Source organism: Astatotilapia calliptera, chromosome 8 (assembly GCF_900246225.1).
Source record: "Astatotilapia calliptera chromosome 8, fAstCal1.2, whole genome shotgun sequence".
NCBI lineage: Eukaryota > Metazoa > Chordata > Actinopteri > Cichliformes > Cichlidae > Astatotilapia > Astatotilapia calliptera.
The window spans coordinates 10,136,588-10,152,243 of record NC_039309.1 but is presented as its reverse complement, the minus strand read 5'-3'; the positions used below and the strand labels follow the sequence as shown (position 1 = coordinate 10,152,243).

Genomic DNA, 15,656 nt, shown 5'->3' with positions numbered 1-15,656 from the left:
TGAATTTCATCTTCAGCATTCAAGAGAAAATTAAATCCCTGAATAAAGTGTGTTACTTTTAGTGTCTCCCTTGTGGCTGACTGTTTCAGTTGGCCAATTACAAAGTTGTTTGTTAATGTAGACTACAGAGTGGAATAGCCCTCAGGATACAGCTTTTCATATTCAAATTCCTGCTATACCAAAGTGGAGAAAACACAGTCTTGCATGCAAACAATTATTTGTAGCCACAAATAAGTTCCTGCAGTCCAACAAGAACATTTATCTGAATGGTTTTTGCTTTCCTTCACATATAGCCCGTTCAATATGGCTGTATATACACACATGTGAAAATAAAATGTTCCCCTTTAAGGGATCTTTTATTGGCTCCCTATGATATTTAATCAAAAGTCTCTTGTCAGTAAATTTTATTCTCAGTTCTATTTTATTGACTTCTGTAACTTTCGTTGTTTACTTTGAGCCCGCTGTAATATCACACTGATATCTTGTTTTCTTTATGTCTGATCACACAGATAAGCCCTCTGCGGCCCCAGAGACCAAGAAGCCAAGTCCTTAATCAAATTGTTGGAGACCGCCGTCTTTCTGTGTCACCTGGACCCCCTACTTCTTCCTCCAGCTCCTCCTCGCAGTGCCCCCCACCCATTACACCAAGGAGCAAAGTTTCCTACAACCTGCATGCCGTTTCCAGTAAGACGTCGTACTTTGCTGCCATTCAGCATTATTTTTGTTTCTGTTTTTTTACCGTGACACGTTGTAACTGCAGTATTTTAGGGGTTTCTGTGTGTATATTCGCACACCAAGTAGTTTCACGGTAACATTACCATTAGCATTTTCTGTCCATACAGCAAATCTAAGGCTGACACTTGTCTTTATCTTGATGACAGACGCTTGTCTTTATATATCTATATATAGATATATCTATATCTATATATATAGATATATCTATATCTATATACAGTGGGGCAAAAAAGTATTTAGTCAGCCACCGATTGTGCAAGTTCCCCCACCTAAAATGATGACAGAGGTCAGTAATTTGCACCAGAGGTACACTTCAACTGTGAGAGACAGAATGTGGAAAAAAAATCCATGAATTCACATGGTAGGATTTGTAAAGAATTTATTCCTAAATCAGGGTGGAAAATAAGTATTTGGTCACCTCAAACAAGGAAAATCTCTGGCTCTCACAGACCTGTAACGTCTTCTGTAAGAAGCTTTTCTGTCCCCCACTCGTTACCTGTATGAATGGCACCTGTTTGAACTCATCATCTGTATAAAAGACACCTGTCCACAGCCTCAAACAGTCAGACTCCAAACTCCGCCATGGCCAAGACCAAAGAGCTTTCGAAGGACACCAGGAAAAGTATTGTAGACCTGCACCAGACTGGGAAGAGTGAATCTACAATAGGCAAGCAGCTTGGTGTGAAAAAATCAACTGTGGGAGCAATCATCAGAAAATGGAAGACATACAAGACCACTGATAATCTCCCTCGATCTGGGGCTCCACGCAAGATCTCATCCCGTGGGGTCAAAATGATCATGAGAACGGTGAGCAAAGATCCCAGAACCACACGGGGGGACCTGGTGAATGACCTGCAGAGAGCTGGGACCAAAGTAACAAAGGTCACCATCAGTAACACACTACAACGGCAGGGAATCAAATCCCGCAGTGCCAGACGTGTTCCGCTGCTGAAGCCAGTGCATGTCCAGGCCCGTCTGAAGTTTGCCAGAGAGCACATGGATGATACAGCAGAGGATTGGGAGAATGTCATGTGGTCAGATGAAACCAAAGTAGAACTTTTTGGTATAAACTCAACTCGTCGTGTTTGGAGGAAGAAGAATACTGAGTTGCATCCCAAGAACACCATACCTACTGTGAAGCATGGGGGTGGAAACATCATGCTATGGGGCTGTTTTTCTGCCAAGGGGACAGGACGACTGATCCGTGTTAAGGACAGAATGAATGGGGCCATGTATCGTGAGATTTTGAGCCAAAACCTCCTTCCATCAGTGAGAACTTTGAAGATGAAACGAGGCTGGGTCTTCCAACATGACAATGATCCAAAACACACCGCCCGGGCAACAAAGGAGTGGCTCCGTAAGAAGCATTTGAAAGTCCTGGAGTGGCCTAGCCAGTCTCCAGACCTCAACCCCATAGAAAATCTGTGGCGGGAGTTGAAAGTCCGTGTTGCTCGGCGACAGCCCCAAAACATCACTGCTCTCGAGAAGATCTGCATGGAGGAATGGGCCAAAATACCAGCTACTGTGTGTGCAAACCTGGTAAAGACCTATAGTAAACGTTTGACCTCTGTTATTGCCAACAAAGGTTATGTTACAAAGTATTGAGTTGTATTTTTGTTATTGACCAAATACTTATTTTCCACCCTGATTTACAAATAAATTCTTTACAAATCCTACCATGTGGATTCATGGATTTTTTTTTCACATTCTGTCTCTCACAGTTGAAGTGTACCTCTGGTGCAAATTACTGACCTCTGTCATCATTTTAGGTGGGGGAACTTGCATAATCGGTGGCTGACTAAATACTTTTTTGCCCCACTGTATATAGATATATCTATATCTATAGATATATCTATATCTATAGATATATCTATATCTATATATATAGATATATCTATATATATAGATATATCTATATATATAGATATATCTATATATATAGATATAGATATATATCTATATATATAGATATATATCTATATATATAGATATATATCTATATATAGATATATCTATATATATAGATATATATCTATAGATATAGATATATATCTATAGATATAGATATATATCTATATATAGATATATCTATATATATAGATATATCTATATATATAGATATAGATATATATATAGATATAGATATATATATAGATATAGATATATATCTATATCTATAGATATATATCTATAGATATAGATATAGATATATATCTATATATATAGATATATATCTATATCTATCTATATATAGATATATATCTATATATAGATAGATAGATAGATGTTTCATAGGACTCCATACCTACTGCAGAGCCAGAAAATCCATTATTCAGTAGAGGTATACTGTTCTGTACTGTAAATTCCCCTCAAATGTGAGAAGTAATGACTGTCTCCGAAATTTAAGTCCCCTTTCTTCTAGTTTCTTTGAAAAAAAAAATTAATTAGTCTCAATCAACATAAATTTCTCAGAAATGGACCCTTTTTGAACTCTTCTGGGTACCAGCCCTGCTGTGTAAGATATTCTAATGTAGTTCAATGACGAATGTGAGCTGATGAGTGCCCTCTTGCACAGGTCTGGAGCTGAACGGGATGGGTTGCTCTGACAAAGGTGAAACCCCTCCTCCGCTGCCTTTGAAAAGCAACACAGCTGATTACGGCAACCTGCTAGATAATCAAGACTTGACGAGTCCCTCGACACCTCCACCACCCCCTCCACATCAAAGAGTAGGTGTTTTAATTAGAGCTGAGAGCAGCTTCTTAATGATGCATGGCACTTGTAATGAAACAAGCGACCGCTACACGCACTTGACATTTGGGTCAGCCTCCTCCACTATCCCCTGCTCGTGTACTTCCTGTGCTGACGTGTGCGAGTTCGTGCATGTGTGTTTTTTGTTTACATTTGGGCTCGTTGTGGATTTGTCCGTCATTTTTTAGAATGTGTGTCACAGAAAAGTGTAGGCATCAGTCAGTTAGCAGCAAGAGCCCACACCCACCTGTCCACCCAGTGTTATTTATACTCATTGCCCCTGGTGCTCAGACGTGATTGATTGGATGATTACTTTACCTCTCACATCCATCAGAAGCCCTCGTGTTGTTAATCAGCGGCTCATCTCTCCACGCTCGGCGACTTCTACTCTAGCCAGCTTCACCACTCTGTTAACTAATCTTATTTATCCACTGTCACGGCCCACAGACAGGTAGTAAAACAGAGCCACATGCACACCGTGTGGCAGCAAGCTGACAGTAATGTAGTGAGCGCAGATGTCCTGAGACTGAGTGACAGCCATTCTTCATTTACAGTTTTGATGGAGGCAGAGGTGAGGTCACTGACTTGCATTACTCCTTGTCTGTACTCTCTGCTGGGAACTCAGGTGTTTGAGGAGGAGAATTCAGGTGGAGAGACAGGCTTAAACAGCTGAGACATTTTCCATCTGGATTAAATAAGACTTGAAATCACCTTTCACTTATCTCAACACACCAGAAGATCTCTAGCCACTAATCTTTATTCGTACCACCTCCCCGTTTAATTCTTTTTGTTTTAAAATGTTATCCAATTTTTCTGTCAAATTGTTCAACAGTTTTTCAAATTAATTAATAATACAAAAATTCTAAGTATTAACAATTTAAAAAATGTCATGGCATTTTTAAGAAAGTAATGTTTTTTTCCTGGATATTTTAGCTGTAACTGAAAATATCTACTGCCTGATGACAGTTTTCTCAAATGGTCAGTGGGACTGTAAAAGCAACATAAGACTTGGCAATTCCAAGATCATAAGGACACCCATCTGTTAAGAACATTGAAATTGTTCAACAAGGTTGGAAGCAATGTGTCCCCAACCCTGGTCCAGAAAATTGTGCTAAGATGTTGCATTTATCCAAGAATCACCTCCATCTTGAAGAATTCGTCAGACTATTGAATACAGATTTCAGGGTCTAAACTTCAGCAAAGTCTTGATATAATGCTAGCCTCAGAGGCTACTAATCCAATGCTGAAGCCCATAAACCTCAAGGTACATTTGGCATTTACAAAGCAGCAGTTGGAGAAGGGAGAAACTTTGTAGTCATGCAGTTTGTGCTCTGATAAAAAAAAAAAGACTTGCACACAGGGACACAGTGAAATGTGGTGAGCCCTTTGGCAGGAAAACAGGTTTCTGTTTCCTTCACAAAGCATACAAACAGGAGTGGGGTCTGAATAATTGTGTGCTTAACTGTTATCATTGGTTATCATTATATAGTAGTTTTATCGCTTGATGCAATCAGGGTGGAGGATTGAGTTGGTGAAATAATGTGTGTTGTAAAAGAAGGTGAGAAATCTTTGCTCTGTAAACTCTATCTTACTACTTCAGTCATTTGTAGAGCCATGCAGGCTGTAAGATAAGGTATGACCTGTTTTAATAAATCAAAGCCTTGTGTTTAATAAATTATGTAAGATGATCCAAGTATTAACCTCTTGTAAAAGAAAAAATAATATGGGAGCAATAGAACATGCTAATCTTGCGCTTTAAATCCAAAACTATTTTGCAAAAACGAGGTTTCACGTTCCCGTTTTGTCTGTTCGCAGCAATTTCCGCCACCTCTTCCGAGCAAGACTCCTCCTCCACCTCCTCCCAAGACCACCAGGAAACAGGCCTCCATCGATTCAGGAATTGTGCAGTAAACAAAGAAACTTGACAGTAGGACCAAACAACACACTGACAACGCAACAAAAACAACATCAACAGTAACCCCAGAAAAGTGGTTGTTTTTACCCACACATTCCTCGCTTCCCTGTCCCAGCTTGACAAGATGAATACCTCACCGCAGCCCGCCCCCTCGTACCATCTTTTCTTTTCCTTTCTTTTTTTATGTTATGTTTTTTTTGCCTGCTGTTTGACGATGATGCAGTCTGCAGCTGGGAGCATGTTGCACAGAAGCATTCACTGAATTTGCAGATGCTGTCTAGGACCGACACAATGCCGCATCGAAATTTTATTGTGACATTGTGCTGAGACAGACGAGCTTGGACCAACGGCTTTCCAGTACTGACCCACTCTCAAATATATGAGAGCAAATGGCTCATTAAAGCATTATTTCCCTCTTTACTCATATTCCCACTGTGTACAGAGGTTTGTATATAGGACTATTTTATTTCAGGTTTTTTGTATGTGACTTGATTATGATTTTTTGTATTAACGTGTCATTAGATTAAGTGGCATTTATATGAACAAAAAAGGGCTTGTAGGTTTTGAATTGACAGGGGCTTTACAAAGTTGGTATGTGGAAAAAAAAAGATGGATTTTATTGGTAAAATTTTGGAGTGCACATACAACTAACTCCTACCACGTTATCATTGTTCAGATCTTGTCCTTGATTGCTGTAACCTTGGATTTCAGTAATAATGACTGTTCCCAATTCACTACTGACATGACTTCTGAATAAACTTTCAAATGTATGTATTTTTAAAAGATGATGTCTTCCTCATTATTTCTGCGCGCGGCGAGAGGTGCTGAAAATAGACGCGAGTGTTTGCACATTTCAGAAATCCTGAACAAATTGGCAATCTGTATGTTTCCTCACTTCAGCTGAGCACTAAGTAACGAAGCTTTCTGCTTCTCCTGCTTAATTGACAGCCGTCGCCGCAGCCACTTCTTTATCAGTGGTGTGTTATCGGGAAATGCCGCTTACATGTACTCAAATGCATTTTCATTTGCATAATTTGTCCTCTCGCTAAACGATCGTTTCTGTTTTCGAAGCCGAATGTGTGAATGCGACCCGTGTTTGAAAGTGGCGACGCGTCAATAAGCCAGCAAACAACAGCTGCCAGCTTTGTCCTGCCTCGTACGATCTTGAATTCTCGTTTTATGGGAGCTGCTGAAGGGCACACCAAGATTTTCATTTTTTCTTTCTTTCTTTTTTAGTCTGGGTGGTTTCCACGCTTCTCGAGTATAATGACGTGTCATCTAAATAAGTGGCTATCCTTGAAACTTCCTGGGATTTCTGTCCTGGACAGATTTAATATATTGTGACTCCAGATTAATAGTTGGAGTGGAAAGTCGGTGTATAATTATTACTTGGAGAGCAGCTTTAAATTACATTGCGCTTTAATTACATTAATAATATGCATTCTTCTGGGTGTTGGTGCAATAACTTAATATAAAGCCTTGTGGCAGCATGCCCAGGTTTAAGGAAATAACTGTTGTTATAATGTTCTTTATCAAATGTTATAGAGTGCTGTTTTAATCAACAAATTACAGACTGGAAGGTCATATTGTGACAATTTTATTAATCATTTTAATAACCTAGACATTGATAATTACTGTTGTTTTCCTGTTTCTTTAACAATGAAAGAAGTTTTAATAGTTACTGAATTTTAAAAAACAGTCGTGTTTGTTGTAAAGTGCAAAAATTCGCCGGGTGCCCCTCCAACCAGTTTTCATCCTTATTATGTTATAAATAATATGACGCCAATAATATTAATATCTTTCAGCCTGTTAGCTACACTAACAAGTCGACTGCTGGTGTCCTGAGACTGACTCCCAGCAGTGCAAAATCAACTCAATCATGTTAAGTCTGATTCAGAGTTTCCATTGTTTACACCAAAACGTTTATTACAAGACAAAAGTAATATTAGGCAATCACTTATTAGTTACACCTTGCTAGTACAAGGTTGGACCATCTTTGTGTTTTGTTTCTCCCATGATTTTTCATTGCATACATTCAACAAGGTGCTGGAAACATTCCTCAGAGATTTTGGTTCATAACAACATGAAAGCATCACACGGTTGCTGCAGATTTGTCAGCTGCACATCTATGATGTGAATTTCCCATTCCCAAAATGCGCTTATGGATCTTATTCCAATAGAGCACCTTTGAGATATGTTCTATTGCATCCCATTTAAGGGCAGTTACCTCATTGTCATGTTCAAGAAACCAGCCAATTACAGCACCAACACCATTACACGGCCAGCAGGAGCCTGAACTGTTGGACCCATGTTTTCATGTTACACCAAATTCTTACCGTCCAATCTGAATGTCGCAGCATAAACCAAGACTCATCAGAGCAGGAAACATTTCTCTAATTTTTTATTGTCCGTTTTTTGGTGAGCCTGAGTGAATTGTAGCATCAGTTTCTGGTTTCCTGCTCTTTTGCATATCTTGGCTGTAACAAGTGGGGTTTTTTTAACAGTTACTGTTGCCTTCCTATCAGCTCAAATCAGTCAGCCCTTTCTCCTTTGACATCAACAAGGCATTTTTACCCAGAGAACTGCCACTCGCTGGGCATTTTCTCTTTTTCTGACCATTCTCTGTAAACCCTAGAGATGATTGTGTGGGAAAATCCCAGTAGGTCAGCGGTTTCTGAAATACTCAGACCAGCCTGTCTGACACCAACAACCACACAATGTTCAAAGTCGCTTAAATCACTTTTCTTCCCTTTTTGATGCTCAGTCTGAACTTCTGAATTTCTATAAGCCTGAATGCACTCTGTTCCTGCCACATAATTGGCTGATGAGATATTTGCATTTAGAAATAGCATTTAAACAAATGTAGCTCCTGAGTCTACAGTGTATAAGTAGTACTAGAAATCTAATGGCTTTCACTACATTAGCTTTCATTCCACGGTAAGTCGACATTCACCCAGCGCATTCAGTCTTGTAATTTTTTTATTAACGGTGAACCTTTTTTTCTTTTCCGGCTCTCATTTTGCTCCGGTGGCTCACAGATGCTGTAAAGTTGTGTTGTTGCACCTTAATTCTCACATTTGGTGAGAACATTCACAGACCCTGTTGTCTGCACATTAAAATGAGCTTGTGGGACCTTTTTGAAGTGCTTGCCCCAGGTGGCTCATATTCCTCTGCTTTCCTATTCTGCTGACACTTTGTGAGTGGGCGTGTGCCTGAGGAGAAATACTGCATCTGTTGTTTGAAGGTGTTTTTATCTTCAGAAAGTTGGGGATTACAAAGCCTGTCCTAATTAGGAACACTGAATGACATCTTTTCCCTCAGAGTTTTTTCTGGGAAAAATAGTCATGAGACCACTTGTAGAACTGTAGCTCATGGGTGGTGTTAACATATTTTGTCAGACTATGAAATGTCTTATTAATGTGTTGGTAATTCACCCACGATCAGTTGCTTTTAAATGCTTTAGCAATAAACATATTAAGTATGAATCCCTCTACAGAGTCAGTGTCCTAATGGGTTAGAAATAAGTTGAATATTCATATTTACATAATTCTTCACTCACACAAACTCCCCCAATCTTCATATTTGCACATAATTGACCAGTAAAATCATTTTGACTTTAACACACATGTATGTTACCATTTCTGGATTTAAGGTTTGCTGCAAGGTATGTGAACTATATGACCTTCATTTGGAAATAGTAGCTGTCAGGATGATAAATTGTTCTACAATGACAGAAAGAAATGGAAAGTAATATTCAATAAAAATGCAGGCTTTAGTGTGATAGCAATCATATCATCTTTCATTGTTTCACCTCTTTTGTCATTATTTCTTCCATTTCCTCTAAAGAGCACACTTTACATTCTTTCTTTAAGAAGCATTACCTTCATACTTTTCTTCCCATTGTGACTTATGGTTTCACTAGTTGCAATCAGAGAAAAGGTACAAGAACATTTCAATTCCATACATGGCTAAAGGAATGTATAGGGAGACCTAGCAGGTCATTGCCTACAAGAAAGTGCAATAGTGTTGGCCACTAAACTCCTAAAGGAAATAAAGGAATCTGCAACTAAATGATAATCTGAATGTCAAACTGTTAAAATGATTGTTTAATTTGATTCCATATACAACTAAAGGGGTGTATAGGGAGACTTAAAACCATCCGATCGATCGCTGCAAGCCAACGTGTAGTGCGCTTGAGTGTTGGCCACAGAGCTGTTAAATGACACAAATGCAGTCAATAAGAACATTAACAATAGCTCAGTTCGAGTAGCCTGAAAATGAAGCCGCTAATTGCAGTTCAGCCAGCATTTATTATTTACACCTATCCTCCATCTACTGCGACCTAAAACAGTCTCCTGTGAAAGACTTACATAACCGTCCTTTCCTGGCTCAGTTTCAATGTGACACACTTACACGTATGAGCAATAAGTGCGGGTGCGTTCATTTGTTAAATAAAGATTGCAGCTGACATCCAAGTGACGTGTGATTTTAGGTTGAATAGCAACAGCTAAACTTGAAAATTCCATCAGCTAAGAGAAAAAAAAATAGGAAAGTTGCAATTAGAGAAATGGTGCAGTGAAGTAACTGATTAAAAACAACTGCACAGCCTGAAGTCAGACTTCAGGTTGAACCAGTGTCTTCAGAAAGAGCAGGTGGTACTATAGATGCATTCACATAAAAAGCATAGCATCGCTGCTAGAGTGTGTCAAAACCTAAAAATCCTGTTTATTAAAAGTATTTTTTCTCAAGCTCATCAGTTTGGATAGGGAACATCAGTGCACAGCTGTTTTCAGATCTCTGTAAAGAGTCGGTCAGGTTCAAGGCTCTGGCTTGGCCACTTAAGGACATTTACAGAGTGATCCCAAAGTCATTTGTTTGTTGTGGCTTGACTACCTTTTTACATGCTTTGTCCTGTTGGGAGATAAACCTTTGTCCTCTTGTTCGAGATCCAGCGTGCTCTGGAGCAATTTAGCATACTGCTGCATTCATCTTTTCCTGGACCTTGACTAGTTTTCTGGTTTCTGCTGCTGAAGAAACATCCCCACAGCATGATGTTACCGCCACCATGCTTCACTGTTACTATGGTATCCGTCTAATGATGAGTGATGCCTGGTTTTCTTTAGACTTTAATACTTGTTTCATCTGACCAGAGAATTTTGGTGCTCATGGTCTGAGAGTTCTTTAGGTCCCTTTTAGCATACTCCAGGCAGGCTGCCATGTGTCTTTACTGAGGAGTGGCTTGTGTCTGACCATACAGGCCCGATCGGTGGAATGCAGTAGAAATGATTGTCCTTCTGGAAGGCTCTCTTCTCTCCAAAAAGCAATGCTGAAACTCAGTGAGAGTGACCATCAGTTTTTGATCACCTCACTGACTGAGGCCCTTTTACCCATAATCACTCAGACTGGTTTGGCAGCCAGCTCTAGGAAGAGTTCTTGTGGTTCCAAACTTCCATTTACAGATGAGGTGGGCCGCTGTGCTCACGGGGACTGAAGGTTCCAACGACGCAGGAATAAATCTGTACCTTTCTCCAGATCTGTGCTTTGACACGATCCTCTCTTGGAGGTCTACAGATAAGTCCTTGGACTTCATGGCTTAGTTCGTGCTCTGACATGCAGCGTCATATACAGGACCTTATACAGACATGGACAGATGATCCATGGAGAAAAGATGCACCTGAGCTCAATTTTAAGTGTCTTGGCAAAGGTTGTGAATACCCATGTCTATGTAATATTTTTGTTTGTTTGTTTTTGAATACATTTCACATAATTAATTAATAAAACTTGTGTAAAAAAATAATGTAAAAATGTAGTTGAATCATTTTTCTTGATAAGAATGGTTAAAGTATTGCTGCATCCACGTGTAAAATTCATGACTGTGCCTCTGCTGCAATCGTTTGATTATCTATTTTTTTGCCTGATATAGATAACATTTTTTTCCTCCTGGGATTAAAACAATTTTTGGTTGAGTGTCATCACTTTATTAAATTCACACTGATTCAGAGTTGTAGAACAATAAAACCTGAACAAGTCCAATGAGGGCCTGATACTTCTTTTTTTTAAAATAGTCACTCTAACCTGGTTATTGGATTCCAATGATAAATCCATTCACTCCAATCTGTGAGGTGGGAATAAAAAGTTTCATCAGTGATATAATTCACTTATCAAGAATACCCAGTGCACACTCAATATCTAGCCTTGCAATTGAAAAGGGATAAAGGGTGAAGCATTTCAGCAGTGGTAATATTACATAGTTAACTGGCAGCTTTTTCAATAGGCTCTTGGTGATTTGTGCTCTGCCATTATGCTTCACCCTCTCTCTCCTCAAAGCATGGGGAAATGCATCGCTTAATTGAGAGGATTTCCAGAGGCTTTGTTGGGGGAGAGCTATGAGCTAGCTCCTCTCCAGGAGCAATGTATTTACAACACACTCTGTCCCCATCTCATTTGTCATTTCAGCCAGGAATAATGTGTATATTTTCCTTCTCTCTTGACACACTGTCATTTGCCAGAAGGCAGCAAGTGTGCATGCTTCCTTCTAAATGTTTCCTTTGCATAATAAAAGACTATTTCCATAAATCAGCAGCCACTGATATATCCAATCACAACTGTCTGCAGTTTACATATGATTATTTTTTTCCTAAATGCAGCCCCGGTGCAAGTACACTAATGGAAATGGTTAGTGTCTAACTTTTAATAACATAAGCTTTTAGGAAATTAAGTTAGTTATTCTGTTCTACAAAATGATTTTTTTTTATTGACAACAGAAATTCATAAAAAACAAACACTAATATACATCTGTTTATAAGCAGGGCTGCTTGTTTAGCATGAAATTATTTAGAAAAACGTGGCTATAATTACTTTCAAGCTAGTCCATCTTCTATATACAGTCTATGTTACAGAGAGAGTGGAAAGCCATGTCAGTGGCAGACTGACACAATGCACCTTTATCAGTTTAATTTCACTCTAAAATAAAGCATCTGCCAACTGATAGTTCTGATGTGAAATCTTTAGGATTTATCCTCAGGGAACCTTTGTTGTTTGTTCATAATTTTATGACATCCAATAGTTAGAACGTTTCGAGCGTGGCAGTTATGGTAACATTGAGTAATAATCGGTAATATGGGAATTACTTTATGGATAAAAATGTCAAATCTTCCAGTTGCCTTAGCCAGTGGTTGTCAGACAATTTTTAATAATTATTTAAACAAAATATACAACCACTGCAGTACTCCAAGGAACCCCTAGGGACATAAGTATCTCTAATATCTCTACCACTGCCTGAAGAAATGCTAGTGCATTTAAAAAAAACTGAGAATGGTGAAAAAGTGTATTTTTCTTGTCATTTATTTTAAAAAAAGGTCAACTTCAGGTATTTTTATTACCTTCCTTATCTGTTACCTTATATGTTACATGAAATATCTTTTGTTTAAATTTTGATGATTATAGCTTATTGCTCATGAAAATACTTAGAGCATCTCCTAAGATCAAAGTATCCAAAAAGGATTTGCAATACAAAAAGCCAAACTTCTGATACTTAACTTTGGGCTCCATTACCATAAATTACTGCATCATTGCAGCATGACGTGGAAGCTTGTGGCACTGCTGAAGCATTACTGAAGCCCAGGCTTTCATAGCAGCCTTCAGCTCATTTTTTTATTTTTTATGTAGGGTAGCATTTCTGGTCTTCCTCTTTCTTCTTTTTTTTAAAGATAGCTTTCTTTTTTCTTTTCTTTTTTAGTATTTTGCCTTTATTGGATTGTGAAGATGGACAAGAAAGTGGGGAGAGAGAGAGGGGGAAGACATGCGGTATAGGGCTGTGGATCGGACCCAAATCTGGGCTGCTGCTTTCTGACATTTGCTATGTGAACGCCTGCTCACCCAGTGAGCTAAAGAGGCACTCCTCATTTTCCTCTTATTGCCCCAGAGATTCTCTTGGGGGGTTCAGGTCAGGCAAATTGACCAGCCCATCGAGCACAATAATAACATTGTAAGCAAACCATTTTCTAGCAGCTTTGGCACTGTGAGCAGGTGTTAAGCCCTGTTGGAATAGTAAATTGATATCTCTAAAGAGCTTGTCAGCAGGTGGAAGCATGGAGTGCTTCTGGTAAACACTATGAAGACTTTGGACTTGATGAAACACAGTGGACCAACCATCACCTACACCAGGAGATGACATGGCACGCTAAATCATCACAGGCTGCAGAAACTTCACGCTGGACTTCAAACACCTCCACTTTTCCTTCAGACTCTAGGAACTCAGTTTCAAATGAAATGCAAAAAAACTTACTTTCATCTTAAAAGAGGACTTTGGACTACTGAACAGCAGTCCAGTTTTTTTTCTTCTCAGCCCAGGTAAGATGCTACTGATCTTGCCTCTGTTCAAGGAATGGCTGCATATTAGAAATGTGAACGCTGTAGCTCCTTTCCTGTGTGGTGGCTCTTGCTGCTCTGACACCAGTGTCAGTCCACTCCCTGTGGAACTCCCCCAAGTTCTTGAATCAACTTTGTTTGACAATCCTCTCAAGCTTGCGGTCATCCCACCGCACCCTTCCGTCAGCTTTCCATTAATATGCTCTGCAAAGAGCCAGCCTTTTCAGCAATGACCTTCTTTGGTTTAACCTCCTTTTTGGAGAGCATCAATGATCATCATCAGGTCAACTCTCAACTCAGCAGTCTCCTCCCAGTATAAAAGGAAATGTCGTGAAATCGTTGTAAACGTGTAGGCGATTGTCTCTATAACACTAAACCTGAATAGAAGCCTTCTAGTTTTAAAGCTGCGTGCTGTACCTCCTTGTAAACAAACATGGCACTTCACCAGCAGTCGATAGACGTCGACATGACAGTGCAGTGTTGTATGTAGCTGCCACAGATAGCGTCATGCAAGAACCATAAGGCCGCTTCTATCTCTGCAGAGTTGTCACTGAGCGCCTCAGTAAACTGACTGAATGAATTGTGTTCATCGACAGAGCAAATATCACTTGTGTCAGGAGAACAAGTGGTGTGGTGTTGCTGCTCTATTGTAATAGCTTCTCCATTGCACTGGAGAAATGTGAAACTAAGCATCATCACTGAGTCACTGCAACTACTCCCATCAGTATAATGTTTACTGTGGATTAATGAATGGATTAATTTCTTTGAAAACATAATTTAACTGCCTGCCTTCGTAGAATTAACCTACTATTATGTTAATTATATGAAGACAGAGTTTTAGTTGCATGTCTCTGTTACTCTAAATTAGAGCTGCATGAGATAGCTATGGAAACATGAATCAATTAAATCACTAATTAACCTTTGAAGTAAAAACGTGAGACATTTTAATAGAGCCACGCTTTCACATGTAAAAGTTTGCAGTTTGCAATTGAGTGTGTGTGTGTGTGTGTGTTTTGAGCTTTTGGACTGCTTATGAGACACAATAAGGTATTTCATCCTCATGGCCAAATTAACCCAATTACCCTCAACGGACTCCTCTACCAGTAAATTTTAAATTCTGTCATTGGATAGCTGATAGAACCAAAATCAGTTTGCAACAATTTTGCTTCTGAGTTAGAGAAGAAAAGCATCTTGAACGTTGCTGTGGACTTGAGGAAACTGATGAGTATTCTTTTTTTTTTATTAAACAGAATGAACACACTCCTGTGAGCATGTTTCTGATCTGTGGGCAAACTTTATAAAGTAAACACCTGAACTGGCAGCCATGAGACAAGCCTTTGATTGAACACTTTAATGCTGTTTTTCTGTACTGCCTCCAACTTTACACACTCCAGACAGACACTCCATCACTCTTATCAAAAGCGCTTGTGAGACCAGTCGACAGTGAATATATAGAGCACAGGAGAGAACTGATGGCATTTTAAATCTCAGGCTGTAAGTGCAGCTGCTATTTTGTGCTGCATTCAGCACTAAATACAAAATGTACATTCAGTACACACGTTTATTATCTAGATTTGAGGGAGAGAGCCAAGTGGTGCTGATCTATATTAGCTGAGCCTATTATGAAGCACTGGGTTTTCCCAGGCAGTCAGAAGGATGTGTTGCTAGGAAACATACCTAGAGATCGGGGGTGGAGAAGTGGTTTGATGAGAAAGCAGAGTTCCCTGCCATTTTCAGCTTCACATGGAAATAACTAAAAAGTGCTACAGACGTGTTGTCCCATGACAGAGTATTGAATTGAATCAGTCAATCAAATCTGGGTCATTTGGACTTGTGATCTTGTGTCTATACTTTTGAGGTTATTCACAAGTGTTTCATAAAAATCAA

General features: G+C 39.3%; 1 protein-coding gene across 4 annotated transcripts in view; it reads left to right on the top strand.

The window, feature by feature from the left end:
• The window catches only part of dock1 (dedicator of cytokinesis 1), a 204,248-nt gene extending 198,066 nt beyond the window's left edge, over positions 1-6,182 (top strand). For all 4 annotated transcript variants that reach the window (XM_026178424.1, XM_026178423.1, XM_026178422.1 and 1 more), the window contains 3 exons: positions 510-684; positions 3,311-3,462; positions 5,300-6,182. In XM_026178424.1, coding sequence (XP_026034209.1) covers positions 510-684; positions 3,311-3,462; positions 5,300-5,395 — 423 coding nt within the window. In that variant the 3' untranslated portion in view covers positions 5,396-6,182. The remainder of the gene's footprint in view (positions 1-509; positions 685-3,310; positions 3,463-5,299) is intronic.
• Positions 6,183-15,656: the final 9,474 nt, after the last annotated feature.